General features: G+C 42.0%; 1 protein-coding gene across 1 annotated transcript in view; it reads left to right on the forward strand.

The window, feature by feature from the left end:
* Cdr2 (cerebellar degeneration related protein 2) overlaps positions 1-23,154 on the forward strand; it is a 32,053-nt gene that overhangs the window by 818 nt on the left and 8,081 nt on the right. The window contains exon 2 of the mRNA XM_055627559.1: positions 12,558-12,670. Within this exon, the coding sequence (XP_055483534.1) occupies positions 12,558-12,670 (113 nt within the window). The remainder of the gene's footprint in view (positions 1-12,557; positions 12,671-23,154) is intronic.

The following is a 23,154-nucleotide window of genomic DNA, read 5'->3' on the forward strand; positions in this document are numbered from 1 at the left end:
GCGGTACCCGCGCCATCACCCTGCGAGCAATTGTTTTGTTGTCCTGTTTTCCAGAAAGCAGAGGCTGAAAGAGTTAAGTGGACTCCCCAGAGCCGAATGTGGGAGCGAGTGTTTTTTGATCTCACTCTCCACTCGGGATGAGGAGCCTTGCAGACACTGTTCAGATCTTAGCATCCCCCGTTTAACTACTTCCTCAGTTGGATGTCAGAATGTTTTGGGTTGTTTTAATCTATTACTTAGGCGTCGTTCATCAGGTGCCAAGTGCAGTTATCTGAGGACAGTTTTATCACGCCCTTTGTTTTCTTTGCATTCGGTTTTTCAATTAAAAATTATCCTGCCTTGGTTTTTTTGCTTGCCGCATCCCCAGAAACAGTCTCAAGAGTGCCCTCGGACTTAAGCCAGTGTCCCATTTTCTTGCACATTGGTAGCAAGAGTTTGTGTTTGGGGACACTGATAGGCCCTAATCACCCTGATAGGCTCCTTTGGTTCTCCCAATAACGTCAAGTGCTGCTATAGTTACCTCTGGCTGGAGGAGACATTGTTGGGGAAACTAGGTTTTCACTGCAGGCTGCAGAGCACAAATTCTGAGCCACCGTGCATAACGATCTTCAGGAGTTCTTTCAAGCATCCTGTTTGTGCTTTTCTGTGTAATTCTTCCCACTCGGGACTTGTAGCGAAATTTTATCCGTTTTGGTTAGCTATTAATCACACTGCTGCCAGTTCACAATTCCACTGAATTTGACAGAAAGGGGAAAAAAAGTGGGCTTGAATGACCCATACTTAGAAAAGAGAAAAGGAAAACAAGTGCATCTTTGGAGAGGTGGTAATTTATTTTTTTTTTAATTTACTTCTGTTTGTCTTTATTCCTTAATGTGCAACGACCTAAGCCCAAATGAATCCCTGTACCACTGTAGTTGAAGCTGCCTACCTAGCTGGTACAGTGCCGATTTACCATCACATTTCTCTGTGTCCAGAAGACAAATTTGTTATACACTTAGCCTATTTCAGATTTGCCCCATAAGGATTGATGACCTACTTTGATACTTCAGTACTGAAGCAACCACTGTGCCGTTGCAACATTTTACAGTATTAAGGCGGTTCATATAAGCCAAGCAAGAGATTTTTCATTACCATATTTAAGAAGCATCCAAAATCTTCAAGGGCAGGCCGGTCTCCCGTATCTAACATCATATATAGCGCATCATAATAGAAACTTGATTTGATATTTATTGGCCTGAATTGAAGTTCTCACACAGGATTACTGTTTTCACAGCTCTCCATCCAGTGCCCTAGTCCTCCCAACAGCCAAACCCCCCTTTCCAGGAGGTTATCAGGAACAACCAGTTGTAATATCTCAGTCTACTGAGAAGTAAACAAAACATGTTTGGGGCTGTGTGTGGATTCTTCTGATCCAAATGAAGTTGTCACGTCTTCAAGTCTTAACAAACCCTAACCTCTGAGCTTACTTCTTCGCTGTCAATCTCCATTTGGAATTTCTTCTATACTTTTCAAAGGCTTTAAAAGCTGTTGCCACAGTGGACTTTGCCATAGCTTCTATATCATAAGCAGCCCTTTAAAGTACAAATGGAAGGTGTGAAATCCTGTTAGCGTTTCAGTCTGCCTCTGAAAGAATGACAGCTGTTCTTTTGAGCATCTTTTCCCCAGTTTTGCTCTCTTCTATGTTAAACAGTTTTGTGCATATGGTGTGCTGGGATTGATCCCAGTGCCTCAATCCATGCTAGGCAAGCAGTGTACCAGAGCCAGCCTAGAACTAAACTTTGAACAGAGCTTACAACTGTTTCTCAGGAACAAATTGTTTTCTCTATCCTAGGTATTAATGTAGGCCATGGCACCACTGTCCTCTTAGGGAGGCAGGACTCCTACTCCCTGGGCTGCTGTTCATGAAGGCACTCAGTAGAGACATCTGAAGGTGCTCGTAAATGTGGACCCTCAGCATTTGCTGCTAAGTAGTTAGGTAGCAGCAGCTCTGTCTCTGTGTAGATTAAGGAGCTCTAATCGGATTTTCTCATGTGTTCTCTATCACCTTCGTTATTAACTTAGGAACATTTGTATTTAATAGATGACCTAAAACACTTTACCAAAAACATTGAGGCTTGTTTAAGGTAGGGTCTTACTGTGTCCCCCAAGCTGGCTTTTGAACTCAGGCAATCCTTGTACCTCAGTACCCTAGTTAGGATTTCAATTGCTGTGATGAAACACCATGAGCAAAAACAAGTGAGGGAGGAAAAGGTTTATTTGGCTTATATTTGACAATGTAACCCATTACTGAAGGAATTCAGGGCAGGAATTCCAGCAAGATTGAACCTGGAGGCAGGAGCTGATACAGAGGCCTTGGAGGGGAGCTGCTTACTGGCTTGCTCCCCATGGCTTGCTCAGCCTGCTTTCTCATAGAACCCAGGACCACCAGCCCAGGGCTGGCCCCACCCACAATAGGTTTGGCCCTCCCACACCTATGGCTAAGTAAGAAAATGCCCTCCATGCTTATGTATGGCTCTCTACTCTGATGACTATACATTATGTCAAATTGACATAAGACTGGCCAGAATACTCAACCTCTCATTGAGCTTAAATGTGTAAGGCATAGAGCCAGATTTTTATTTTGGGGGTGGGGAGGGAAGTGGGGGCCTCATACCATAGAGTGTATATGTAGGTCAGAGGATTACTCGTGGAAGTCAGCTCTCTCTTTCCACCAAGTGGGTCTTGGCAGTTGAACGCATGCTCAATGGTCAGTGCTCCTAACCACTAAACCACCTACCAGCTCTTTACTTTTTTGAAGTAGGGTCCTGGTGTGTAACCCAAACCAACTTCAAACTCAGAGCAATCTTCCTGCCTCAGTCTGCTGAATGAAGAGATTCCATGCCCAGTTTCTCTCGAGTGTATTATTACTTTGTGTTGGAGGGGAAGTGCATGCCAGCTGCATGTGTGGAGTCATAGAACAACTCTAGGTGCAAGTCCCTACTCCCTTTACGTAACTTCTCAGGATCAAATTCTGATCCCCAGGCTTGGAAGGCAAACACCTTTGCCCTCCAAGCAAAATTTTATTATTATTTTATGTGTATGTTTGCCTGCATGTATGTATGTCTACTAGAAGATGATGATGTCAGAGCCCCTGGAACTGGAGTTACAGGCAGTTGTGAGCTGCTATATGGGTACTGGGAACTGGACCTAGGTCCTCTGCAAGAGCAGTAAGTGCACTTAATCTCTGAGCCATCTCTCCAGCTTCACGGCCTGCTTTATAGAACAACCTACAAGGAAAGAAAAAATTACAACTGAGCATAGTGGCAGACGTGGTGGTACACACCTTTCTAGGTGGATCTCTGTGAGTTGGAGCCAGCCTGATCTACATAGAAAGCTCCAGGCCAGTCAAGGCTATATGGTGAGACTGTATCTTTAAAAAAAAAACAACAAACATTTTCTAAAGCACTGGGACTATTACATTTTTTTATTTCATAATTTAGTAATGGATGCCATTATCTAAGTTAAACAAACTGTGTTAAAGTTTGTTAGGACCTTCCTTTCTCTTCAAATTAAAATCTAGAGAACATTCTAACCTCAGTCAACTCTGATCTCCTATTCCTATCTTGTTACATATAAAGTTGCACAGAGACAGAAATGCTTTGATGAGGAGCCGTTTGTTAGAGGGCTGAGCTGGCACGGGAAGAATACTGACAATGATCTTTGGACACAGTCCTTTCTGGGACAGCAAGAGCCTTCTATGTAGGAAATGATGGTGCTTGCTTTGAAATGTGCCTCAAGAACAAGGTGGAAAAGCTTCAAAGACTGTTTTCTTCTTTAGGCCAGCTGCCATTGCAATTGTCCCTTGTGGAGTTATGCAACGTTTAGAATAAGGGTTTGAGTTGCAGGTGTATAGATCACCAAATGAAGTTATAATTTTAAGAATACTGAAATGCCTTTGCAAGATGAGTACGGTCTTTGTAAATTTCAGAGTGAGCTCATCTCCAAATTCCTAATGTGCACTTAATGCTGAATCATTGTTTAGAGGGTCATTAAAACTGACACCATCACTTTTCTTGATGTTTATGTTGAGGTCTTGTGTGTGTGTGTGTGTTCTCAATTATAGTAATGTTGGCAATAGACGTTGAACAGGAACGTCACCAGATGATGCATTTGACTTTGTAATAGGAAAAGCTTCCAGCCTTGATGTAATTGAACTCTAGAGTGCTGTCCTCAGCTTTCTTGCTTTCTGATGTTTAAGAAACAAATAAAATGAAAAGACTAATAAATTCTGTAAGGAAGAGCTTTTTTAAAAACTCAGTCAGCTACTGTTGATGCAGTAGCTGAGTGAGCGTCAAAAGCTGGCAGCCTGCACTGTGAGAGTAGAGCTAATTTAGGGCTCAGGATGTACTTAGAGGTAGAGCCCTTGCTTTTTGTATATGAATGAGGTCCTGGGTGTGATCCCTGGTACTTAAAAAAAAAACAAAAAAAAAAAACCTGCCAAGATTGACTAATGAAAGAATATCAAATGTATATAACACTGATACATTATAAATCTATGAGATTTATAGTGACTACCCAAGCCAGGCCAATTCAGGAGGATTTAGAAAAGGCAATGGAAACCCTTACTGTAATAGATAAACAGGTGTGCAAAGCCTCAGAACTATGTGATTTCCTTTCCTTTTGTGCCTTAATTAAAAAATAAAGGACGTTCAGCAGTCTCCTGTTCCCTCCACCAATTACTTAGAAACGCTTCGAGGGCTTCCTGCCAGCTTTTGGCTCCTTTTGGTCATGAAGGCCAGATGCTACACAACAGGAAATGACGTGTTTCAAAGACTGAAACAGTTGGTTGTCTTTGTACTAACCGGTCTGAAGTAATGTCCTATTATACAGTGTGACCTCACAGGTGCCTTCTTGTAGTTACGCTTTGACTTGCTAGAATTCTAAACAGTCCATGAAATATTCAAAACACTGAAGCTTTAGCTTACTGAGCCTGGTGGGGCCTCTGTTTAACTCGATTAAGGACTGAGATAAAGATGAGTCTTGGATTCTTGTTTATTTGCCGTTGGCTAATAAGAAAAAAAAAAAAAGAGGCTATATTTGACTTGCAGTAGTAGGAAACTTGCTCATGGCTGCTGCTAATTGGCATAAGCAGTTCATAACCGAATGGAAGTGCGTGAGGAACTCATGTGTTGATTCTGAAGAAGTCTCAGCTCAAATGTTTTTGTCAGTTCAGTTGGCTTCAGTTTTTTTTTTTTTTCTTAATTTGTGAGAATTGGCCTTTATTTTGTGAAAGTTTGTTTTTATTTTGTGTTTTTTGTATTTCCCATTATGTATATTCATTGCATGTGGTACTGTGCTGTGGATAAACATCTTCATATCAGTATATCTATAATATATGATGAGAATATTCCCTTCCAATCTCCTGCCCACACTTTGATCATCCCGGTCCTATTGGTCCATTTTGCACCCCTAGACAGTTTTGCTTTTACTACTTTATCACACACACACGACTTTATGTGTCTGTGTCAGCTCAGGTGTTAACTGCTAGGTAAGACCATCTTCGCTTAGTTTCTGACCTGCCTTGGTGAGGTGTTGAGCTTTACAGCAGGCCAGCGGAAAGACAGGCAATTGGAGATGCTGATGCTGTAATGCTGCACCCTTAATGGGGTGTTTTAGTGTTGTTGTTATTTGCTTGTGTTAGATTTGTTTTCTTTTCTATGTATGGTGGTTTTGCCTGCATGTTTGTATGTGCACTGTATGTGTGTCTGGTACCTTTGTAGGCCAGAAGAGGGAGTCAGATCCCCTGGAACTGGAATTAATGGATGATTTTCAGCCACCATGTAGGTGTGGTAATTGCATCTGGGTTGTCTACAAGAGTAGCAAGTGCTCTAAACCACTGAGCCATCCTCCACCCTCCTGATGTCTTTAATATTAGTGTGATGGTTGCATGTGGACGACGCGCGCACAGTGCATAAGCCATGAGTAGAAGATAATTGTTGCACCATTAGCCATACGCAGTTTTTGTTCTTGTTTGTTTGGGTATTGCTGGTTTTGTTGTTTAAGACAGAGTCTCTGCGTAGCCCAGGCTGGCCTTGAACTCACAGAGTTCTGCCTGCCTTTTTTATTTTTTGAGACAAGCCTCACTATGTAGTAGCCCTGGCTGGTTTGGACTGTCCTCAAACTGACTGAGATCCATCACCTGCCCCTGCCTGCACACTCTGCCACTCCTGCACAGTGAATGTAGTTCTTTTTTTTTTTTTAAATAATTTATTTAATTTTATTTTATGTGCATTAGTGTGAAGGTGTCAGATCCGTTAGAATTGGCATCACAGACAGTTGTGAACTGCCATGTGGGTTCTGGGAATTGAACCCAGGTCCTTTGGAAGAGCAGACAGTGCTCTTAACCACTGAGCCATCTCTCCAGCCCCGTGAATGTAGTTCTTTTTCGTTCTTGTTTTGCCTTTTGAGACAAGGTCTCAATGCATAATGCTGGCTGGCCTGGAACTTGCTGTGTAAACCAAGGCTGGCTTTGAACTTGTGGCAGACTCCAGTTTATGCCTCCATAGTGATGGGATTACAGGTGTACTTCACCATCTCCAATTATAGTTTGTTTTTTTTTTCATTCAGTTAAAAACAGATACTAACTTGGCTGGGTGTGGATGTTCTTTCCCTGGCTGAGCTGGCCATAAATACCCAAATGGCTGAACTCTTCACTTCACCTGCTGTCGCTCACAAGTGATTAAAGCCCTAAATTAGGGAGCTTTGTAATCAACTCCCTTAAAGTAGCATGTGAACATCTTTCTTCAGCCTTAAAAATATATAATCGTGGGTTTAAAGATTTAGTTCAGTGGTTGAGTGCTTGCTTAGAATGTACAAAGCCCTGGAGTTGAGCCCCAGCACTGAAGAAGGGAGAAAAACCAACCTATTTCACAGCCAGGCATGGGGGGCACATTCCTGTAATCCTAACACTGATGATGTGGGGCAGAAAGATTGAATTTAGACCAGCCTGAGAAAACTGGGTATGGTGGCACCGCCTGTAATCCCAGCACTTAGGGAGACAGAGGCAGGTAGACACTGTGAGTTTGAGGCCAGCCTGGTCTTCAAAAGTAAGTTCAGGTTAGCCAGGGCTACTCAGAGAAACTTCTCGAAAAGCAAAAGCAAAAAAAAAAAAAAAAAAAAAAAAAAAAAAAAAAAAAAAAAAAAACAAACAAACAAAAAAACAAAAAAAAAACAGTCGGAGTTAAGTAGTGAGACTCTATAGGAGGTGGTGAGAGGGAGATGGTTAGGGATGTTACTTTAGATCATTTGCCTTGTATGTGTAAGGCTCTAGCGATGGGAGAAGAAAAACAAAGCACTATGCAGATGTGGGTTGGGAGTCTGGGTGACGTGAGTTAGAACCTGCTGACTTTAGTTTCTGCCTTGTCTGTGACTCACTGTGTGTATTTTGTTGAATACTTTAATAGTTTTCTCCTTCGGGTTGTCTCATCTGAAGAACTAGGTTTTATAGCCTATAAAAGCATACCAAGATTAATGTCTGTTAAGTGTTTTGAGCTGTTGGTAAAGGCTTTAGCTTGTGAAGACAAGAAGATTGGCTTCTTTACTGGCCTTAATGTAATAAGAATAATATATATTTTTAATATTGTTAAAATTGAAATCATAAGAGAACACATTTTAGCAACTATTAGTATGGTTTCGTTTTTAAAGAGTGATAAGTTTGTAAGGTGAATATTCTGGATATGTGGTACACATGGTTTAATCTCAGTTGCTTGGCAGAATGAGCAAGGTTTTGAATTAGAGATCAGTCTGGTCAACAGTGGGATCTTCACTTGAAGAATGAACATATTGTTTCCCCTTAGGCCCATGGCCCGTTTAGTCTCAGGGTTTTGGCCACTTTAGCAGTGCCAACCATAGGTTTCAGTTCATGGAATGGGCCTTAAGTCCATTCCAAAAAAAAAAAAAAAATTGTTGGATACTACATAACATTTGTACCACTATTGTACCAGTGTGTCTTGCAGGCAGGTCGCTGTTATAGGTTGCAGGGTTTGTAGCTGGATGATTTAGGAATGTCCAAAGCACCTCCCAGCCCCATGAACACTAGTCATTCGAGATGGAGTTTCTAGTTAGGCACCGTCTTTACATCTTTGGGTTAAATAACATAACTTAAGTGTTGTCTTAAGCAATAGTGCCTTACCCTTAGGTTGTGGAGATCAACCGATAGGTTGTGATGTGTAGGGGCTTCCTGGGAACCCCTTTGGCCAATGACCCAACAAGATGCAGCCCAGGCTTGGCACTGGAGGTTTTACTTGGTGGCAGAAGATCCCTGGTTGGGGTATTGTCTACCCTATTACTTAGTGACTCCGTTTCAGTTCCTTTTGTTTATGTATGTATTGTTGTCTATATATTTAAGCTTCTACATTAGTAGATTTCCATATAGTTTTTCAAGTGGCTTTTAGTGTTAGTTGTTTCTCCCTATATTTCCTCTTTTACTCTTTTCAGTACTGAGGAGGATCTGGGAAGATTTGGGGTAGGGAAAAGACATAATCAAAATACCTTGTATGAAAAAAGCAAGAAATGTGAGTATATTTAGAGCTGAGCTGGACTGGTGTGTAGTAGGATTTGTTGCTTTATATTTTTTTTTCCTCAAAGCAACTCAGCACACGACTAATTGTGTTGTTGGGTGGGCGTTACTATATAACAGAGTTTGTTGTTTTTGTGTTACCGTTTATTCTAGGTTAACTTCTAAATGTCAAAAGTGAAGGAGAGATGTTTAACCCAGTGGACTGATGTTAAATCTTATTTGTCAACCTTTAAAAATTAAGCTTATAATTATGTGGGTTTTTTATGATGCATATGTGTATTCCAGTAGCTAGAGTGATCTACCATCACATAGAATACAATTTAAGATCTCTCTGGCATGGCTTGTAACATCTTTTATGATTGCTCTTTGCCTTCTTTTCCCATTTCGATTCCCTCCACTCTCTGTTCTTGCTTCCTCCTTACTGGCTACTTGCCAGGGTATACAGTATGATAAGTTATTTCCTGGCTCTTCCATGATGACTTCCCATCTTTCAAGCCATAGCTAAAATTAGTTCCCTCCTTACATAATTTAACTTTTTGCCCCCTTATAGTCAGTATCAAATTAATCAACAAATAGAGCATTTACTTTGAAGTCATGTTGAAGTCTGTTCCTTTTCTCTATCTGTGTCTAGTCTGAGGCACTGTCCTGTCTCACTCACAGTTAGTGTCTTATTACTGTGCTCTGCCTTTGGCCCATTCGGGGAATCAGCCTGTCAAGCCTCCCTAGTCTCTTCGCCCACTTTGGAGTTAAAAACAATCTCTTAATCTCTACTTTAGTACTCCCCGAGTTGACCTACCTTGGAGTCCTGATTTATTCTCCTCCCTGTCCCATTCTGCTTCAATCCCATGCCCTTTAAGAGCTTCCCTCAGGATTCCTCCCGGGGTCGTTGCGCTTGCTTTGCCTCTGCCTGGATTTTGTTCCCTCAGATGTACGCTTCCCAGTTCCTTCACATCCTATTGTGGTGTCCTGTGGTGTAGTCCGCACTCCTCCATTCATCATCTTCGCTTCACAGGATCTCTTGAGTACTGGCAGTTCTGCATTACATATTCTTCTGTGCTCCTTTCCCCATGGGCTGTAAGCTCCAAGAAGGCAAAACAGTTTTTAATATCTGAGTTCCTTACAGTCCCCAGTGCCTAAAATGTAATCTAGTTTTACTGAATATGTATGTGAGTGTGTGTGAATACAGTGTCAGAGCAACATTTGGGTGATAGTGCAACCGCATTTGAAAATTTAGTGTTGATGCGCTGTCTAGCCTCCCCTAGTTGCCTAGGAAAGTCAACAAAGCAGGGGCTTCCCCTGTTCTGTTAGTGTAGCCAGAGTTGAGAAGAGCAACAGACGTCTTTAGACCAACGCCTTCTAGAAGTGCTTTGTATACTGCAACTCAGTTTGAAAAGCTTCCTCTATTATTCCATTTGATTACAATCCGACATTAACAGGATAGTCACTTCTCCAAATAAGACAACTGAGCATTGAGACCGTTATAAAACCTTTCACCATGCTGGGGACTGGAAAGGTGGCTCAGCAGTTAAAAGCATGTACTGTTGTTGCAGAAGGCCAACGTTCAGTTCCCAGCACCCACATGAGGCAGCTGACAACCTCGGGCCTCTGTGGGCACTTGCACTCATTTGCACATACCCACAGGCACAAAGACAGAAACACACAATTAAAAATGACAGAAATGAAAAAATTTAAAATCACTTTTCTAGAACGTACCAGTCAGAATTGGGTCTTAATACCTTCCTGCCAGGAGGTGTTGCATTTTCTACTATATCATAGAGCTGGCCCATAAAATGCACTACACCGATAATTATTTTAGTTACCTGTGTCACAGTAATTGCTGGAATTCTTAAAGTAAAAGCCTTATGCTCTGGCACCCCCACCAAGCTAAGCTCAGCCACCTGTCTTCAGTACACCATTAAAGAGACAGGGATAGTGAAAAACAAAAGAGTTAGTGGACATGGCTCCACTGGGAAGAGGAACAAATGCGAGCAGCCTAATGACTGCACCCCATGCCCAGGTAAGGGAGCACTACGGGTAGGTGAAGACAGGGAAAGAGGCTTACGGCACTAAGCGTGCTGGGCAAGATGTGTTCCTGCCACCATTGTTCGGCTCTGGTCTGCCCTGTAGGATGGGCTAATAAGTTGTCAGAACGGCCTTTCCTTTTCCCTGGTAGGGAATCTGTGGGGAGACTTTAATTATTTGGCGTCAGCGCACAGGTCTCAAAAGTATCTCTTTTTTTCAGGGTGTTTACATTGCCACTATCATCTTGTTTTGTATTTCTTTTTATATTACAACTAAATTTCTATTCCTGGGCTTGTAATATAGCAAAACCTGTCTTATTTGCACGTGTCTAAGAAGATAGCTGACAAGTGAGCTTTAAGACAGGGAAGCCAGATGTGGTGGCTCAAGTTGTAGTGTCGTATTTGGGAAGTGGGAGCCGGGGAAGCAGGGCAGCCCTGTCTGAGAGGTGGGGAGGTGGCTGAAATAATGTGACAGCGCCTGGCTCTGTGTTTAAGGGAAGTAGAATCAAAAGCATATTTGCGGCTTTGCCTAAAGGATTTGATAGGGTCTGGCAGCGGCAGTGGTGGTGCATGCCTTTAATCCCAGCACTTAGGAGGCAGAGACAGGCCTCTGCATTGGAGTTCAGCCTGGTCTACAGAGAGCGTTCCAAGACAGCCAGGGCTACACAGAGAAACACAGAAACCCTGTCTTGAAAGACTAAAAAACCAAAAATAAATAAACAAAATTTAAAAAGATGTGATAGGAATTTGGTGGGGGAGGGGAATGAGAGTGAGAGACAGACTTGTGAAGCAAGTATCTTACTCCTGGTTACTTTCCCATTTGATTTGCTGCTGTAATATCTAGTTGCCTTGAGAGTCCAGGATAGGGGTTTGGAGAGATAGCGCAGCTGTTAAGACCATATACTGCTTTTGTGGAAGACTTAGATTAGGTTCTTAGCACCCACATCAAGCAGCTCGCAACCTCTTGTAACTCCAGTTCCAGGAAATCCAATGCTTGCTTCTGACCGTCAGTAGTGCATCAACCCTCACAGGTGCACGCGCGCACACACACACACACACACACACACACACACACACACACAAATTCAAAGGAAAAGTATTTAAAGAATCCAAACAACTCTTTTTTTTTTTTTTTTTTTTTTTAATGCAGTCAAGACTAGGCTATCTTAAAATCTCCTCTGCTAGTGCCACTAGTCCAAAAAAGTCTTCAAGGTGAATGCGGGCATATTTTTAGAACAAGAACAAAAAGTTATAAATCTCTTTTGTTAAAGAGACATCCTAGTATGGTTAACATTCCTTGTTTCCCTGGTGCGTTTATGTTAAGGCAAAGACTTTTGTGCTCCTAACACTCTGTGAGTTGTTTCTTCACCTAAAAGATTATATATATATATATATATATATATATATATATAAATGTTATATGGCGGGTTGGAGATATAGTTCAATATAAGTGCTGTTTCTTTAGTGTGAGGACGTGAGTTGGAGTTTTCAACTCCCTTATAATAGACATGCACACAATTCAAAATAAAAATTAAAAAGAGTCCACACAGCAACCTTTGCTTTGACAGTTGTACTCCCAGCAGCTTGATGGGAGTTTTGGAGGCTGCTGAGAGGCGTGCGTGTGCTTCGGCTCGATGACTCATGTAAAAAGCAGAATGTCAGGATTTTAGTCAGTTTGTTACCTAATAATGATCTTCTAATTGTAGTACTGAACGGCCATCCCTGAACGAATGCCCACTCTCTATGAAGTAGACTTCCTTCTTTTATGTCTGACAAGGTGCATGAGAGAGTACTTTACCTGCCAGCAGGCCCTAATCAAATTCTAAGTAGGACTGGCATTTCTTTTAGGCCATTCTGCATTCCACTGGGATCTGACTTCATTTGTTGGGACTTGCTTCGTTTATTTTGGGAACTAGATTATATAAAATGTTGATCTGAGCTCACACTTGCCCCATTCTAAGATCTTTTTGTTGCGCTAGATCTCCAGCTTGCTGCTGAACTTGGAAAGACGCTACTGGACCGGAACACTGAGCTCGAGGATTCTCTTCAGCAGATGTACACAACCAATCAGGAGCAGTTACAGGAAATTGAGGTAATGGGAGAGCTACATCATCCGAGGTGTGGCTCTTTGCTCTTGGACCAGTAATATACTGCTAAAATAGTACTTGCAGCTAGAAACAGTATTCAACTTCTAAGTAGTCTTCTTTTTTTTTTTTTGAGAAGTTGAACCACCAAAGATACTTTCTTTAGCTTTTATACTTTCTTTAGGTTTCCTAGTATGTAAGTCTGCTCTGATTTAAAAAAAAAAAAAAGTCGTTTTTTTCAACCTTGGTAAAATATACAAGAAATAAACCATCTAGTATTTGCCAGAATGTGAAGCAGAATGAAGCTTTACTTAGTTTTTTAAGGTTTCTGTTTGTTTTTTGTTTTTCCTTTTAAAAATTAGTTAATGTCCTGAGCATGGTGGTGCACAGCTTTAATCCCAGTACTCAGGAGGCGGAGATAGGTGGATCTTTGCGAGTTGAAGCCCAGCCTGGTCTACAAAGGGAGTCCAGGAGAGCCAGGGCTGTTAAAAAGTTAGTTAATGCAACATGTAACATATGCAGAAAAGCATGATTGTGCAGAACAGCGTGCACACAAAGATCCGCACGTACCCCTGATGCTCAGCTACACCTGCCCACACTGTTGACATTCCTTGCATACTGTTCCTTGGTGGCACCTCCCTCCCTCCAACTAAACCATTCCAAAGTTTTGTTATGTTTTAAAGCAGTATCTAATTTTATAGTGTGTTTAAATTCCCTGTGCTCAAACTCAATGAATTCATAAAATTCTTGGTATTTACTTGTTTATTTATGTAATCATTTATTTGGGACAGGAGGTCTTGGTCTGTAATCCAGATTGGCTTCAGACTTTCAGTCTTCCTGCCTTAGCCTTTATGGGTTTTTATGAAGCAAACACACCCATCAGCCGGCCCTCAGATATGGAATGAAAACGTTATCAGTCCTTGCAGTCACCACCCCAGTAACCAGCATCCCATCCAGATACCCTAGCCTAGCCTCTGTCTGAACGTCGCATGAGTGGAATGGCCTGTGCAAAGTTTAAACTTTGTCTTCTTCAGTTTCACTTGGTGCTGTGGACTGCACTTGCTGACTACACATTCTGGCACTAAGTTATGACTCCCCAGCCCTAAATTTCCCAAAATGTTTGTTGACATATCCTCACTGAATAAATAATTAAAACATGGGGTGGGGTGAGATGTTTTCCTATTTAGAAAAGTAATAAGCCAGGTATGGTAATGCACACCTTTAATCCCCAGCACCCATGCCAAGACAGGTGGACCTCTGAGTTCAAGGCCAACCAGGTCCACAGAGTAAGTTCCAGGACAGCCAGGGCTACACAGAAAAGCTGTCTCGAAAATTTTAAAGGAAGGAAGGAAAGAAGGAAGGGAGGAAGGGAGGGAGGGAGGGAGACAGGGAGGAAGACAGGGAGGGAGACAATTATGGTTGAGAACCAAAAAGTCAGCACTTACTCTAGTACCCAGAGAAATTTAAAATGAATTTAAAAATATCCTGGAACAAACTAATCAGGATGGATGGATGAGAAATATTGATAAATAGGGGAAAATAGTAGGATGAATTCCTAAAACAACTCTTACTTACTATGAAGAATGCCAAAGACTTATTTGGGGGGTGAGGTGTGCACAAATGGCACAAAGGTAGAGTTAGGGCAACCTGCAAGAGTCAGTCAGTTCTCTTCCACTCTGTAAGTTCTAAGGAAAGTCATCATGATACAGTTTTTAAACATCAAAAACAGTACTTAACAAAAACATTGATCATCATTTATGATGGCTGTTTGAAGCCCACTAATAGCCTTTGAAAGAATACTTGTGTTAGTATCATAATCAGTCTTTGGAAGCCGAACATCATGGCATACACCTTTAATCCCAGCACTTGGGAGGCAGAAGTGGGCAGATAATATCTGTGAGTTCAAGACCAGCCTGGTCTGTAGAGTGGGTACCAGGCCAGCCAGAACAACAGAGTTGAGACTTTGTCCAAAAAAAAAAAAAAAATATATATATATATATATGTATGTATTTTTTAAGTTTTTTATTTTATGTATATGAGTGTTTTTTTCTGCATGTATTGTCTGTGCATCATATGTGTGTCTGGTGCCCATGGGAACCAGAAGAGGGCATCAGATTCTGGGGAACTGGAGTTAATAGACAGTTGTGAGCCTCCGTGTGGGTGCTGGGAATTGAGCTCCAGTCCTCTGAAGTACCAACAAGTGCTCTAAGCTGCTGAGCCATCTCTCAAGCCCTAAAAATTTTAAAAAACAGTTGAGTAAGCTATTGAAAGAGATAGTTTTACTGGCTTCAGAAAGACCTGTAGCTTGTCTGCGTGCTTATTTGAACACCCAATTTTAAAATGACATTTATTATTTACCTGTATTTGTACACACACACGCACACACACACATATCTAGGTACCTGTGGCAGTCAAGGACAATTTGTGGAGTCTCATTCTACCATTTGGGTTCCAGGGAACAAACATACATTTTCAGACTTAGTGACCAGTGCCAGCCCTACACATCTAAGTTCTTAAAGAGTTCAGAGAAAAGTAGGCTTTGTTTGCCTGTTTGTTTTCAGACCCTGAGTGGCAGAGGGAGGCTATGGAAGGAAATAGGATTTGACACCATCTTTCCTGCAGCCCTGTTCCTGTGACTTTGTTGCTTTGACACTTGCACTGTTCCAGCAGGACTTGTACTTGCCTATTAAAGTGGTTCCACTTTTCTTTTTTTTTTCTTTTTTTTTTTTTTTTGGTTTTTTTTGAGACAGGGTTTCTCTGTGTAGCCTTAGCTGTCCTGGACTCACTTTGTAGACCAAGCTGGCCTTGTAACAGGGATCCACAGAGAATTCCATTTTACAGAATTCATTCCTTCTTGGGAATAGGGGAAGGAGAGAAGTGGGTGTGTGTGGGTGTGTGTATGTGTGTGTGCGTGCTGTGCACACCAGCACCAGAGATCACGTGTTTTCTTCCATTGCTTTCCACAGTCTCTTACTTAACCTGGAGCTTACCAAATGCCCCAGGGCTGGTATTACAGATGTACACTGCCGTGCCAGCTTTTCTAAGTATTTACTAATTTTATGTTTATGGGTGTATTTTGTTGTTTTAGAGGCAAGAGTCTTAATGTGTAGTTCTGATTCTCTGAGACTCACTATGTACTATATAGACCAGCTTGGCCTTGAACTCACAGAGCTCTAACTGCCTCTACTTCTGAGTGCTAGGATTAAAGGCATGGGCCACCACGCCCAGCTGTGTATGAGTGTTTTACCTGCATGTACATAAGTACGCTGCCGCATGCCTGTTTGGTGCCAAAGGAGGGCACCAGATCCCCTGATACTGGACTTGTGGATGGTTGTAGGCCACCATGTGGGTGCTGAGAACTGAACCAGGGTCCTCTGCAAAAGCAGAAGAACCATCTTTCCAGTCCCCCATGCCCAGCTTTTTAGGTGGGTGCTGACGGTGGAAACTCCTCATGCTATGTAGGCAGCACTGTGTCCATTGAGCCATTTCTCCAGCCCCCATTTTCTGGGAATTTAAAAACATTTTGTGCTTAGTTATTAATACTCTTTTATATAGTACTTATTTCTTGGATGTATTTATTCTTTCTCATTTCCTATAATAACACTGAGATAGCACTAAGGTTTTCTGTGTTTGTCCATGGTGCACACAGTCGGTAATTGGTTAATACTTTTGAGATCAGTAGTTTTAGAGTGAACAGTTTAAAGGCCCTGAGTACCTCTTACCCACCTCTGGAGACATGTAGAGGGCAAGGAGGGGGCCCCCGGCCTATGTGTTCAGACTTTGGGCGTAAGCTCTTGATGACATCTGCAAACAGAGTGCTCAGCCGTGTGCAGCGCTCTTAGGTCTGTGCCGCATGGTGGGATGGTGGCAGATGTTAGCACTGTGCTGGTGGAGGGTGCCCTGAAGGGATGATGAGACCATAGGAAGGACGTTTTGGACTTGTGTAATTATCACATCATTCTTTACTCATTTTCAGAATATTTATAGTAGAAAGAGTCAATTCTCAAAAAAAAAAAAAAAAAAAAAAAAACCTATTGATTTAGTGTACATTAGATCTTAAAAAATTGGCAGGCTAGGTTGAGGGAGATAGCTCAGCTACTACAGTGGCTGCTGTGGAAACAGGAGTTTGGATCCCCAGCACCCACGTAAAATCCAAATATGATGGCATATATCTGTAATACAATGGGAGCAAAGACACATGGATCCCACCAACCAGTCTAACCTGTGGGTGAACCCCGGGTTCAGAGAGAGACCCTGTCACAGTGAATAAAAGGAAGACACCTAATGTCAGCCTCTGGCCTCCACACACACGTATGCTACACATACATACACAAGCTAACGTGGTAAGCTTTTAATAGTGTGATTATATGTGACTGTTATTTTTACATTCCTACTTCCCCACCCCTGTATGTCCTGTGGTGGAAATATCTTACTGTGATCAGGGAAAATACACTTTTCATTGTTTAATAGAAATTATTTCTTCACTATTATTAAAGGTTGTTTTGCACTGAATTTCAAAGACTTGGCTCTAATCCTTGATTAAAGGATGGTCCTCACACTGCTGGGATGCCAAATTTCCAAGTTTTGTTTTTGTTTGTTTTGTTTTCTGAGACAGGGTCTCCGTAGCCCTGGCTGGCCTGTAGACCAGGCTGCCCTCAGCTCCTTGAGATCCACTTGCCTCTGCCTCCCCAAACTTGGGATTAAAGGCGTGCACCACTGTGCCCGGATCCTGGGTGTATGTGTTTGTTTGTTTGTTTTGATTTGGTTTGTGGTGTTTTGTTTTGTTTTGAACAGTGAGTTCTAGGGACTGAACTCAGATCCTCAAGTTTGCAAGGCAAGCACTTTACCAACTGAACTGCCTTCCTGAGCTGTTCTTGCCATTAGATGACATTTTTGTCTACTTGGCTGCCATTCCCACATCCCCCATCTTGCATTGGTATTTTGTTTGTTTTGTTTTGAACTGGATTTTTGGGGGTTTGTTTTTTCTTTTCATTCATTCATTCATTCATTTATTTGTGTATGTTAAAACTCGTTTTCCCCTATTCAATGTGGAAGTCAGATCTGAAATATTCTGAATTGAGAAAATGAGTCCATGTATGGACTTTGAGGTGAATGGTGGGAAAATTAACCATTTTCTTTCAATACAAAGTAAAGAAAAAAAAAATACTAATTTAGGGCCTGCAGCTAAACGTGCATGGTTTGATGCCTGCCTTACACCTCACTTACTTAGAAGCCAGTCATTTTTCTTTTCAATTGCTGACCAGGTGAGACTCCCTTGTAGGTTGTCTGTGACTTGAAGACTGAATGACTTTTCAGGTTAATTTTGGCTGGATATAATTAAACTAAACTACCGTGTGAAACAAGATTCTTGGCATTCTTGGGTTATCCTTAAAGCCAAGTCCTCTAAGACTAAGATATCACAAGTTCAATGGCTTCATTGTGTCTTTATCATAGATTTTTATATAGCAAACAAGAGGCACTTTCTGTAGGTTTTTAGTGGCCTCTGTCCTTATTTGCACGTAGGCTTGTATGTTGGCTACAAGCCTAAGTTGACATTTTTTTTTAAGAGGCTTATCTTGGGACCTGTGCACTATGTGGTTTGTATTATGAGTGTCTGCCCTTAGGCTGCTGAGTGTGATGTTAGGGCCATGGGAATAGAGAATCTAAATGGGAATTAGTGGTTAAATAGGCTTTTTCCCAGGAGGTCTGTAGCTAAGCCCATCCCAGAAGCTTTCAAACTAACCCTTTCTTGACAGTTGTACTCTGAATTGTGTGGTACTGAACATAGCTGTTGTGAACAGAAGTCCAGAAATTGATACTTAGCTAATAAATTATAATCCCTACTAACTAGGTAAGAAACGGGCTAGCTAGAGAATAGCCCTTCCTTCCCAGAAGGAGAGTGATAGTGACAGTCAGGAACTGAGCTGATCTTTGCATGGTCTTGAAAGGAATGTGGGCCCTTGAGGTGCTGCTGCAGACGAGAGCAAGTACTCGGACAAACGCATTCCATGTATACGGATGCTCTGCCTGTGTGCGTGTCTGCCTCATGTGGTGCCTGGTGCCTGCAGAGGTGAGGAGAGGGTGCCACACAGAGCTCCCGGAACTGTGCTTACAGACAGTTGTGAGGCACCAAATGGGTGACAGAAAGCTGAAGCTGGGTCCTATGCAAGAGTAGCAGGTTAGTCGCCCTTGCACACTCTTGAGCAGGTGTCCTGAAATAGCTTGCGAAGAGCTGAACTAAATAGGAAAACTAAAGTGCTTGGCCCGTGTTTGTGCCACAGATCCAGGCAGCATCCTGTCAGGGTCTATGGTGACCGTCTTCAAATACACTTGTTTACAGCACCAAGTGTGGTGATTCAGTTTCAGAATCACAAGATTTAGGGGCTGAGGCAGGTGGATTGACAGTTTAAGGCCAGCCTAAGCTACATAGCCTGACCTCCCCATCTCATGTAAACATTGAATTAAAAATGAAATGTCTCAAATAGCCAGAAAATATTGTAGAAACAAATTCATGATATACAGCAAGTAACAAGATCTTGTGGCAACCTGAAAACTATCATTTCAGATAGTGACATATGTGAGTAATACATCATTCTGCAAAACTCTAGTATGATATGAAAATATTTGTGATTTCTATTGGTGTGGTTTGTGGCTTCCATTTATATTTGAAGGAAATGCCAACTTTCAGATAGAAATTTGCAAAATAAGTTCTCTTCCCCATCATAGTTCACAGACCCTCTCTGAACTCTGTCTATGGACCCAGGCGAAGAGCTGCTGGGTTTGCTGGAGCCAGCCAGAAGTAGCACATTCTGAGGCAGCAGACATGGCTCAGCTACTGAGGGTTTAAGAGCATGTAGTCATCTCGCAGAGGCTTGGAGCAACTTACAACTGATTATAACTCGGGCTCTAGGAGGAATCTGACCTCTCTGGCCTCCACAAGTTCCTGCATCCATGTGCCCATATGGTACATTCAGATACACACACACTTAAACACAGTATAAGTTAAATTTTTAAACTTTTCCCTTTACTTTCATGTGTATGGGCATCAGACTGCAGTTACACACAGTTGTGACAGACATGTGGGTGCTAGAAATTGAAACTGGGGTCATTTGGAAGAGCAGCCACTGCTCATAACGGCTGGGTGATTTCCTCAACCCCATACAGATAAATCTTGTGGGGGGGGGAGTCTCCCCTGGAAGAAAGGAGAGTGGGGGAAGGGCCTACAGAGGGCGGTAGCTGCCTTCAGAAGTTTATGGTAGAGATATCTATTGAATTTGAAGCTGACAGGAACACTGAGTTGAGGAGGGAAATGAAGCCTGGTAAATACCAAGAGTGCAAGGTTTCTCTCTAGTTGTAGCTACACCGAAATGAAACTCAGAAATAGATGTGCCCTTGAATGAAGAAGTCTTGAATTTGTTCTGAGATGAGCCAGGATGATCACAGTCAAAGTGAAAAGTTTTGCTCTGTGTTGTAATGGTTGAAAATGATGACAGACAAATGAAAGTTTACTTAATAAATTTTATTATTTATATGTTTAAAATTATAGTTAAAAACCTGGCGGGTAGAATTTAGTTATCTGCATAAAGTCAGAATTTGGGTGGATTGAGAAGTCATGAAGTAATACAAAGTTAAGGTGACTAGTTTGTAACGTTAAGGGAATTCATGGTTTAAGAGTGTGTGGTGTGGTGTGGTGGTGCACGCCTGTAATCCCAGCACTTGGGAGGCAGAGGCAGGTGGATCTCTGTGAGTTTGAAGCCAGCCTGGCCTACAAAGTGAGTTCAGGACAGCCAGGGCTCTATTACGCAGAGAAACCTTGTCTCAAAAAATCAAAATAATAATAATAATAATAATGTTACTATAAAAAATGCTGTATCAGACAAACCATAACCTGATTCTAGTGAATGACAGCAACCAAGTGATGTAAAGGGGAAATAGTAGCCAATAAACTTGGTTTGAGACTAGAGTATAGCTTACAGGTAGCACTTGCCTAGAATGCAGGGTGTTCTGGATTCAGATCCCTTCGAAACATGCATGCACATACCCATGTCAGAGTTTATCTTGGTGAATGCTAAACTCCAGAGAGAAAGCCACTGAGCGGCATCCTGCCTGGCTTGATGCTGTAAACCCTGACTGAGGTGATGGGGGAAATGAAGAAAGGACAGATACATGTACGGAAAAGCTGGGCTTAGGTGGGACGTGCTTGCACTGATGGAGGGCCCCAAATGCAGGAGCAACCTGGAACTTAAGTGTTTATTTTATACACCTGGATGAGGCAGGTTTTTTTTTTTTTTTTACTAAACAGTTGATAAAGTTTATTTGATTTTTGTTTTGTTTTGTTTTGTTTTGTTTTGTTTTGTTTGTGACAGGGTTTGTGTAGCACTGACTGTCCTGGAATTTACTCTGTAGACCAATTGTCCTTGAACTAAGAGCTGTCTGCCTCTGCCTCCCAATATTAAGAGCATGTGTCATCACTGCAGTCCGTGGTATACAGCTGACAGAGGAGCAGGTTTATCTAATCTTGGTAGGCAGTTTCTGCAAGGGAGTAGTTTCAAGCTGTAGTCATCCAGGAGGAAGCTGTGGTGTTTGACAGTGCTACATTTATCGATCAATTCATAAATACTTGTATTTAAGACCGGAGGGAATCTTTGGCTTTCCCATGGGTCTAAGGCATAGGATCCTTGATATGGCTGTGTCCACGTCAGCCACATTCATTCTCTCAGGACTTCATCTGCTCCTTGCAGTCACTCAGCTTCCTCAGCTTCCCACACCAGGGGATCAAGAGAGAGGGCATCCAAGATTTTCCATGTCCAAGATCTAAATTTCTCTCATTTATGCTTTCCATATAATAGTAGTCACAGAGGTTCTGCTAAAATTGCAGACTCTTGTATCTGTCGCAATCTCCCTGAGTCAACATTTGAAGAGAAAGGCTCTAGGGCTCTGCAGTTGTCTTTCAGGTGAATCTTATCATTGCACATATAAAGCATAAAAACTTATTCTCAATAAAGATGACAGCAGCCACCTCTTACCAAACACTTTCCTCATTTGTCAGACACCAGACTGGGTTCTGTGTATTAACCGTCATGTAATAAATGTATATGTAGACAGAAAAATAATGACCAGTTTAACAGGAGTAAAATGTGTGTTTTTACATGCATACATTGGAGATATTCAAGTGAGTGACTTCTTAAGAAGTGGCTTTGGATTTCATCTTATACACCGTAATGAAGAACAGTATATTCTTGGAGCAGGGATTACATGGAGGAAAGGAAGGACTTTTGACTCTTTAAGGGTGGCAATTTACTGGAAGACAAGTAGGTAAAACTAGTAAAGCCTTGTGGTGTGGATTCCTCTAGTGCTGGCTCCTGGCCCAGAAGAGTGTGAAGTTTGCTCACTGATTAGCCTTCGTTCTGCCTGGTAGACGGGGAAGGATGCACATGGAGGCACAGAGCTCTCCTGCATCTGCTTCTCAGCTGCCTTCAGCAGCACTTATGCCTAAAACACGTATTCTGAAGTCACATGTCCTGAGCATGCATGCATGCATGCCAGCATACATACATACATATTAATCTTTATAGCCTCATGAGGTCCTAATGATGGAAATCACAGAACAATTAGCAATGGCAAAGGGCCTTCAAGCCTGTGCTTTGAGCTAGAATACCACTGCTCCCTGCACAGCTCTTGTCCTCATTAAAAGACTTTTTAAAAAAAAATTTTTTTTAAGATTTATTTATTTGAGTGCTCTATCTGCATGTAGACCTCCATGCCAGAAGAGGGCATCAGATGCCAGTATAGATGGTTGTGAGCCTCCATGTGGTTACTGGGAATTGAACTCAGAACTTCTGGAAGAGCAGTGCTCTTAACCAATGAGCCATCTCTCCAGCCCCCCATAAACTGGCTTTTTATGACCCCTCTGTGGGACAGATAAGTCCCATGGAGTGGGTGTAGGAATAATTTCTTTGTAAATAAGGCATCTAATTATACATTTGCCTTTTTTAAGGTTATTGTGAATCAGTCCCAAAGAATACGTAGGAGTTGATATAAATTATATAAACTGTCTTATAAAATGTCTGTACTGTATATGCATTTATTTTGAGAGAGAGAGAGAGTGTGTGTGTGTGTGTGTGCTGCATGTGCTTGTGTGTGAATGTGCAACAGCATGCATGTGGCGGTTAGGGGACAGCTTACAGGAGCCAGTGCTTTCCCTCCCACCATGTGAGCTCTAGAGATTGAACTCTGGTCGTCGAGCTTGGCAGCAACTGCCTTTGCTGCCAAGCCATCTTCCACCCCTGTCCTATATATTCTTTTGACCTTAAGCCCATTAAGTTCAGTATTTCTAAGAAATCAAACACATTCCTGTGGATGGCAAGAAACCACTGTGTCACTGCTAGCCAAGGGCAGAGCCAAGAGCTTTCTCCTACAGGTCTGAAGAGGCTTCCTGTCAGAGGTTGAGTGGTTAGTTCCAAGGGACCAAGAGAAACTTGTGGAGGTTCAG

This window comes from Psammomys obesus, unplaced genomic scaffold (genome assembly GCF_907164565.1).
Source record: "Psammomys obesus unplaced genomic scaffold, mPsaObe1.curated_primary_1811, whole genome shotgun sequence".
NCBI lineage: Eukaryota > Metazoa > Chordata > Mammalia > Rodentia > Muridae > Psammomys > Psammomys obesus.